Here is a 9,692-nt window from a genome sequence, read left to right as displayed (position 1 = left end):
CCTGCTGCGGAGGGAGAGGTAAGCATTGTGCCAGGACCCTGAGCAAGTGCAGGGGGGTTGCTGGCAATGCTCTACTAAGCTCATGGTTCCCATAGCGCGCCAGGATATCCGACAGCGAATGGACCCCCCGTCTGCTCAGGGCACTGGCACTTGCCCAGGTGCGCCGAGTGCTGGCGCCGGGCCTGTTGCAATACTTATACTGCATAGGTCTGATCCATGTTTTACTGCTTCCATACTATCATTTATATACTGTATAGAGCTGGTCCATGTTTTTCTGCCACCATATTGCGATTCATATATTGTTTTTGGGCTGGCACATGTTTTCTGCCACCATTTTGTAATTCATATACTGTATAGAACTGGTCCATTTTTTTCTGCCACCATATTGTGATTCCTATACTATATAGGGCTGACCCATGTTTTTCTACTACCATATTGCATCCATTTTCTACTGCAGGAATATCTACGTAAACAGAACTATATCTATGAGCAGACAAAGAGTTTATGCTCGTACATAGTGGTCTGGATGTCAATGGTTGACACAGATTGGCACTATTATAAGTGCACAGTGAAATGGACATAAATGGTGTGATGAACTACTCCATGGACACAGCTATTCCTGACATATCTGTATAGAGATTAAAGAGGTTGTCCACTACTTTATCAGTGATTACCTATCCTTAGGATGTCTGATTGGTCGGGGTCCGATGAGTTGTGGTATGATCAGATCATGTTCCTGCACGGTCAGACACAGCCATTACACAGTACACAGCAGGGGCACATTTATAAGATTATCTCAGCACAGGAACATTTTATTTAAACACATCCAATTGCGGAACTTATTATTATTCCAAGATCTATTGATTAAAAGTACCTTGTTCTTGGGAAAACCACTTTTACTTTAATAATGAACACTTCATAACACTATCTATATATCTGGCCCTGTTTTATAGGCACTGACTATACAGTTTAGTCACTACTAAGTAACTTAAAGGTTCACATACTTATTGGAGCCGAATGCGTTGATTACCTTGCAGCATTTTGCATTAGTGCTAGCATAGGCATAGAGTCTAATTACCCCTACATTTTTTATCAAAGCTTTCCACAAAAAAGTGTCAGATCAGGGTAGGACGGCCTGCAAGTTGAAGTCCCTCTAGGGTAGCAGCTGGCACTGCTTGCAATGGGAGACAGCAATGTAGGCAGACAATCTATCGTGAAGAACCAGGAGCCATAGCTGGCAGAGATCATTACAAAACTGGTGTGTGATTAGGGATTACTGCAAAATTGCAATATATTCAATCTTATATACAGTATCACAGGCTATAATGTAGTGGGGTTTTAATATTTAAATGAAAGTCTGATATTTCACACTGCCCTCCTTGTAGCCAGAATCCATGGGTGAAATCTTTGCTTTAGGTATGAATTCCATAATTCAGTACAATTCTAACATGCAGGACATCCACAGTTAGATTAATTATAGTAGTCCTTCTCTCTACCTCTCATTTATTCCATAAGGAATTCTGCGCTCTTTTTTTATCACAGGTTTTGAATGAAGAATGATACAGAACATGTGTGCGGGTCACTTGTATAGTGTATTGCCTACGAGGTATATGAGAAGTGAGGTCTAACAGGAACAGATGTACTGGCAGGTGTGCCAGCTGCTACAATACCTCCTACCTCAATATATTGGTATAGAAAGTATATATTCTGCGCATGGAAAGAAATAACATGCAGTATAAGATAATTCACTTGAAATTGTTTCTTGGAATCTTTTGTTAAACTACAACTCTCAACATGGTATAATATACCGTAGGGACACTCATAGAGAAAAGGAATAAAAGGAGCCCCCCCTCCTGGTGCTGGTTCAGACCACCACATCTCCTCATCCTGGGACGGAATGGTTAATGGCTGTTTTGCCCCCTCTCGTTCATCAGTCATATCCCCACTCTCATAAAGTAGATCTCCACAGATCTGGGGAAAGGAGAATGGGGAGACTTTGAATTGGGGTCCCAAGTCCTAGAGCAGGGCAGGAGCTGTCCGTCAGTTCTGGCGGTACAGTGTCACGGTGGGATTTTAGTGTATTTACAGATATATCGTTGCACCGAATGCGACATCACAGTTTGTAACATTCTGCTCCACATTTCCCGGAGACAAAATGCTGCTCCCCTGACAACATTTCATTCCCAGCATACAATACCATAGAGGAAAATGATGTTTTTCACTATATTTTATTGGTTTTCTAGCAGTAAAAGGCCAATCCAGCACTCAGTGGTCCACAGAGATATCTCCCTGCCTTAGAATGATGTTCCTTTTCTAACATTTGCATAAACATTGCACATTTCTTGCTGTGAAGGAATTGCTTGCTGTCCTCCCTTGCATAAATCTCAATCTCTTTGTGCATTAAATGCACACCCCTCCTCCGCCATCCCTGACAGACAGCAGCTGGGGTTAGGATGCCTGCGGCTGCAGCAATCCTGTTTCCTCCCATCAGCATCACAGAAGCTGCCACTTTAACCAGCTGTTGCGTTTCCTCCAATCCATCCAACCAGCTGTGATCCAGACCGTGTTTTTCCAGCCTATGTCTGCATGTCCTTTTCTCTCTCTCGCTCACTGGCTCATTCTCCTTTCACTGCTCTGCATTGCTGTGGAGCCCACATAAGCCAAGACAGAGAGAGGAGAACAGGGGGAACAAGAACTGTGCCTGTTGTTTTTTGGCAAGTGGATCTTTGCTATGAGCTGCTTGACATAACCTGGTCCTACGCTCACTCTTGGAAAAGTCAGGTTCTCTTGGCGAAGGGGTAACGGTTAAGAGGGTCCATATGGATCATTCAACAGGGAAGAGGTGCTGCCATGTACTGCAGAATGGAGGAATACCCTGAAATTTGTCACATTGACACTTCTCTTGTTCACATTTAGTGACACCTTAACTTCTGTCCTGCAATGGGCTCATGGCTGGGGGAATCCAGTCTGGACATCAGGATGGGGGCAGCATGTTTCTTGCTGGTCAGTGGTTTCCTCAGCTTGCACCTTCCTCCTTCTGGTAAGTTTGACCTTTTTCAACTTATCTACCACTTACAAAGGAGGAGTTGGTCCCTTGCATGCTTGCCATGATGTAATGGCATACCTGGCAGATTTATGTGCCTTTTTATGAATGCTATCCCTTCTGGGTTGTCAATGTCATGAAGTGCTCTTCTCTGCTGCTTTAGCCTCTCACCTCCGGTCTCTCCCATGGGAAACACTGAATGAGGCATAGTAACAGCAGGTGCATGCAGTCTGTGGGCACAAAGCTAAGGCAGACAAGGCACATGTGAAGTATAGATAGGGGCAGATAGAAATGTACTAAATCACTGAGATTACATGTTCAACCTTGTGTGTGAGTGAAGACTGGAGCAGGTGATTACATGGTGGTTCAGGGTTTAGCTGCTGTACGCTGCTACCTAGAAATGTGAAGCCAGTAATTTGTGATACCATTCTGGAAGACTACCTCTATGAGAAGAGAATACTTGTCCAGAACAGATTTCCTGTGACAAATTTTTAGTTCCACCATATAATATGCACAATGGCCATCTTCTCTGTGAGGCTCACTCATTCGAAGACCACTTTTCAACGCAATTTTGGGTGGTCATCTGAAAAACATTTCCTATTATGCATATATATTCTACGAAGCTTACAATAGTAATGGGACAGAAAAAGAAGACAGGTGAATGAATCAAATCTTCTCCCAGAAATGTCCAAGTAGTATTCTTCTACACTGGTCTGAGTGGCCTGATTTGCCGTAGTATCATCATCATCATCTGTGAGAAGAGACAAGCTTTTCTAGATGAGGTCAGAAAGCCAAGGATTCACTTTGGCGTATTATTTACTGATCGCTGCCCTTGTAGAAAACACTGTTAATAACTCATTGGAAACAGGGCCAGAAACTGCACTCTTGGCTGATTTAGTGCAACTCAGGGTGAATGTTTTACAATGCAGGTGGCTGCAGATCATGATTTTTAGCCATCCTGAGGCATATAAGAGATCTTAATGAAATGATGTTATGCCAGGCTATAAAAACTTAATCTGCTCCGAAGACACTTCTTGCTGTATGGTGTCATTTATATGCGACTACTGCATAATACACGTCTCGGTTTGGTTATAATCTGCTCAGTGTGGCTTCGATAGGAGCTACATCTTTGTAGAGATCTTCTCCTATGCTTCCCTCTCTAGTTCTGTAGTGCTCATATGTATGTTTATTGTAAAGCACATTGTGCTACTGCTGTGAGCCTATATAAGCAAACCTACCGTGCACAGATATATTTACTTGCTGGTGTCAGTCCTTGGAGAAGCATAGATTCCTTCATGATGTAGGCTTGCGTCTTAATTCGGGTTCAAGGTTTATCCATTTAGAGGGCAGAAACACATTGTGAATGTTTTTTTTCCTACCTATTCATATGGGTCCATCTGAGCTTATTGCATATCTAAGGAAAGATAGAAGGGTATTTATGGTTGATGGAGTAAGTTACTGTTTGCTTTCTAACAATTGTTTATGGGGTGGTCTATAATTAGGTGATAGCTGTCAATCATTTGTATAATTGCAGTGCAACGCTAGCTTGTGTACTGTGATTTTTTTTTCCCATCTCATTTTATGCTGTGATCATAACCAGCTTATAATAGACCCTTGAATTAACGGTATGTGTAGGTTGTGAAATCATGAATGCGTATGCCCACATTCTTTGTAGTAGCTGTACCATATCACTGGGAAAACGTGTGACCGTGTCTGGTGAACGTGATGTGTCTAGCTCTCTGTGAGTACGTTCCTGCTCAATGAAGCAACAATGTGCACTGTGTAGACACATAAAGATGCTAATGTACATGTATAAATATCAATGGACTACAGTATAATGTGAGTGCCTGTTATCATATTTATTATTCTCAGCATAGACACACGAACAGTTCTTTATAAAACACAGATATGACTATAGATATATACAGTCACATATGTATATATATATGTGTTTAATATATATAAACATATATATATATTACACATATATGATTCTCAGAATGTCTTTTAAATACACATAGAAATATGATCCTATGTCTTTGAATGTCATATTTCGATCAAAGTATGTAGAAACCCAACATTTTAACCATATTACGTATAGACGGCGCATGTTAGCACCTGTTCTTTATAAAGAGAGGAGAGTTATCCAGTCTGTTTGCATTACTCTTCTAAATCGGTCTTCCTTTGACTATCTATACAGAGGTGGAAATGATTTATTGGGTCTCCACAGGAAAACTAGAAGATATACACCGTGTCTAACATTCAATGGTATAAAATGTTGATTCGTGCCACATAGGCATCGATTCTGACTATGCAATAAATGTAAGTGCTGACCACATAAATACAAACATCTAGGTTTACTTTACCACAATTCATAGCCATCAGAATCAGCATCAATTCTCAAAAAGTGAAATCCGGTGTCTCGAAAATTTAAAGGACTGAGTCTGAGATCTCTTTGCCAGAAGCCTAAACAGGCTCTAACTTTTTTTTGCAGTCCGTGAAATTGGTCTAAAGACAAAATTGGGAAATTGGTGCCCTTCCATCCTACTTAACGCAAGGACTAGACATGTGAATACTATTAATCTTGTATCATTTATCATTTAACTGATTAAATTTCTACCTATAGTAACACATTGGGAACCAACCAACAGCCCAACCAACATCAGGGAAAAAAAAGAAATGTTATCAAAATGTCCCAGCGCTATCAAAGCATCAGCACACAATTCTTACATCAAGAATCGCCCACTAATCTTCGTCTCAGCCATAGTATTTTTTTTTGCAGAGATGAATATTTATCATGTAGAAACAATTACACTGCTGAATAAACTTATCAGCCGCTAATACAGTAGTGTAATGATATCAGAGACAGTCAGCTGTAATAAATAATATAAGAGATCTATTATTCAACTCTGTATGTCTCCTCTTCCATCATCAATATAATATAGAATCATCCCAGGTTTTTATGAAGACGTTTCATATGTAATATATGTGTTTGGGAACTGGCAGCTTGATAAGATACAACATAATCTCATTTATTGAATACCGTGCTATTTTTCTTGCTGGTGATGGCAGAAAAACCTTTGAAGGCTGTGACCTGGATAACCTGGGTCAATCATTTATGACATAATACATTCAATCATATCATAATCCAAAAACAGGGCTTTCACATATATTTTATTCAGCATTTTACTGTCAATTACAAGTTCAAACTATTTACTTAGGTTTGTACTACCTATGAAAAAAATCACAACAAACCTCTATAGTGTGAAACTCCAAAGGGAAAAAGCAGAGAATGAAACCATTACATAATAGAAAAAAAATCTATTTGCTTTATTAAATATGCAATAATCAATACAACACATATCTTAAAACCAAGGGTAGATCTTTTTAGCCTAACACTACAGGCACATGAAGCCTATCCCTAATAATCACTATATGCCACACCAATACTAGATCAATGCCTGGTCTTATATAAATAATTGATCCACATTGCCTTTAATGGTCAAAAAACAGAAAGATAATACGATATTAGCTATCTGCATATATAATAGTGAAAGAATAACTAAAGATAATCCAGCAGGACATTATAATGATCAATACATAACAACATATCCCTGTATATCCAGTACATATAACTATAAAATATGTAAGGAGATACACCTTTTAATCATACTATATGCATGCAAAAAAGTGTATAGAAAGAGTCTGGCATAACATTAAAATGCAAAGGCTCACAATCAAAGAGTTAAAATATAATAAAATACTCCCAGTATACAGTATATAAATATATAATAGATAGTAAGGCCATAGTATGACCTTTAGGCATAAGAGCATAGTATCTTAGGACCGAAAAACACTTGTTCTCCTATTTATTTATGTTTGTTCCAAAATAGAGAAAAGCAGATACTGATCAAGTAGAGGTCAAAGAAGATCATGAATATGACGCAAATGAAATGATATATTGGAAATGAAATATCATAAAAACATTGGTCTACTCTCTAAATAAGGCAATAGGAGCCTAATATCATATTATGTTAATGCCATATAACGATAATTTACTGTGCATATAAATAGTTTATTGTTTTAGCAGACTTAGTAACCTCAGTAGTGAGTACTCTTATAGCTTTTGCACCACGAACCCAAGGGGTTTACGCTATGCCTATGAATCTATATGTGTCCAGAGGAGACACAGTCCTATTCTCATTACACTTCAGTGAAGATAAATCACATATGACATCGAAATATAAGATCACTGTTATACTGGAGCTTAGAAAAGATTTTGCAGATGTATCATATTTCCAGAATTCAGAAAGGGTCAACCTGTCCCTTGAAATTGTAATATTAAATAAAAATAAAATTAGGAAAATGATGGTACCTTTACAGCAATTCCAGTTAAATCTTTTTCTTAGGTTGTAATCACATGCTCATGTTTCATGGTCTGTATTCATCCCACAATCCTAAGACCAACCGTGGGTCTCCTGACCCCAACTAACTTTCTCATGAGGCCATTGACTTTGGGTCAGGAGAGATGTCACCGGCAGGACATCGTAGACCGTACTCAAACCGTGAATGTCAGACATGTGAAATCTGCCTAAGATGATTACTATGTGACTGTATTGTACTAGCAGTTTTAGATTCATTCAATGTCATATACATACTCATGAAGGTTATTTAAAAATACATTTTCATAAATATTAAAATGTTAAACCCCACTTTTCTTTTGTGTGTAAGCTAAGGGCTGGACACTTTATATACAGTACAGTAGCAGTTGGCCAATGGTTAGTTCGTCCAAGCCCCAGTACATTTTCTCATACTCTCAGTAACATAAATCATTACTTTAGCTAATGAGATGCAATTGAAATTCCAATATACAATTTCAATATAATGTTCAAAATTTAGTGTCTCCATTCACAAAACTGTGTGGTCTCACAGAAAGGTGGAGATGTTTTGGCAGTAATTGTGACACGATGATATATGTGATTGTGTCATTGGCTCAGTTAGGCTGGACATTTATTACACTTGTCTGAAAGAGCCCTTACTCATGATGTACCAGTTATACACAAGTTCTATGTTTTCTCATAAAATGCACATCTTTTTGCCATCTCACTCAAACCTCCCTACCATCAAACCTAATGGCTCTACACTTTCCCAAGTTGGATGAAATTGGGAAACCTTTGATTCTATCTTACCCTTCAAACCACATATTCATGCCCTTACCATCTTTTGCCACCTCAAACTCAAAAACATTAAAAGAATACACTCTTTGCTCACCTTTGACTCATCAAAAAGGTTAGTGAATGCCCTCATTATATCCCACCTAGATTACTGCAACATCCTTCTCTATGGCCACCGAGCCAGCACTCTTGTGCCCATCCAATCTATCCTCAACCCTGTTGCCCATTTCAGTTATTCAAATCAATAGGTCCAATAAATTTACGGTTCACCTAATCATTAGTAATGAGCGAGCATGCTCGTTACTCGAGATTTACGAGCATGCTCGGGTGTTTCCCGAGTATCTTCAGGGTGCTCGGGTATTATGCTTTAGTCACGCTGTGTGCATGATTTGCTACTGTTTGACAGCTTTAATACATGTGAAGAATGCCACACAGCGCAACTAAAACATAGCACCAAAGCACGCTGAAGATACTCGGCGAGCACCCGAGCATGGTCGCCGAAAGGGTTAACAGAACATACTCGCTCATCACTACTAATCATCCTTTCCATGCTTATCAACTTAGCTATATCTACCTAGATATTAAAAAATATCATATGTATTTGTATACATTTTTTCACAAACAAGATTCTTAAAAGATTTTTATTTTTAAGCGGTTAGCCTCATTTTCCTGTGAACCCTGGGCATGCCCTTTAGCCTTCATTATTCATAGAGTCAAAGTGGAATATGGTAAAGTACATTCATATGATCAAAAGAAAATAAATGTAAGAATAACTGAAGTGTGCCATTTATTTTACGAAACAACTAGATATTTTTGTCACATCATTGCCTTCTGGAGTGTTGTTTATGTCACTTTTATTATTAACATCATACAAAAAGGAGAAATGTAGGACAAATATCCAAAACGAAAAAAAAAAGAAAATATTGTCCTTTTTTGCATGTGATTATGTGTGAATAGTAATAAAGCAGACAAAATAAAGAGAACACAGAGCCAATGTCAGACCAAAGATTCACTGTTAAACTGGGGCTAGATAAGTGTTTGAAAAATTGTACGATTTTCATCGATAAAACCCTGATGATTTCCATCTGCATTGTAACCGTATGCCATCAGTGAGTCTGTATTTTACATTCATGTAGCATCTGTTTTTATACATCAATATTTTTAAATATACATGATAAAATATAGTGTCCTAACTTAATAATGGCAAAATAACCATAAAAATTGGATGCAGTACCGATGTTCCATATGAGATTCAATTTTTATTTTTTGCTCATCCATAGACAATTAGGTGAGTGTCATCCAATTAGAAGAGAATAGTGAATGTTTTTTGTTTTTTTTTTACACAGAGTTTTTGGGATTTTGATAATTAGGGCAGGCTAATAATATCAGACTAGTATGGAATTCTTGCACCTTCATTTATCAGGTGATTGAAGAGGTCATTGCACTTCAAACAGCACTATATCCACCATCACTAT

General features: G+C 38.4%; 1 protein-coding gene across 4 annotated transcripts in view; it reads left to right on the top strand.

Moving 5' to 3' along the window:
- The first annotated feature begins 2,431 nt into the window (after positions 1 to 2,431).
- UNC5A (unc-5 netrin receptor A) overlaps positions 2,432 to 9,692 on the top strand; it is a 598,360-nt gene continuing 591,099 nt past the window's right edge. For 2 of the 4 annotated variants that reach the window (XM_073651368.1, XM_073651367.1), the window contains exon 1: positions 2,432 to 3,040. In XM_073651368.1, the coding sequence (XP_073507469.1) occupies positions 2,941 to 3,040 (100 nt within the window). In that variant the 5' untranslated portion in view covers positions 2,432 to 2,940. The remainder of the gene's footprint in view (positions 3,041 to 9,692) is intronic. The other 2 variants (XM_073651370.1, XM_073651369.1) reach the window with 2 other exon arrangements.

This window comes from Phyllobates terribilis, unplaced genomic scaffold, assembly GCF_046119375.1.
Source record: "Phyllobates terribilis strain yellow unplaced genomic scaffold, ASM4611937v1 Scaffold_11__3_contigs__length_659146591, whole genome shotgun sequence".
Lineage (NCBI taxonomy): Eukaryota > Metazoa > Chordata > Amphibia > Anura > Dendrobatidae > Phyllobates > Phyllobates terribilis.
This window is presented reverse-complemented; position numbering and strand designations above follow the sequence as displayed.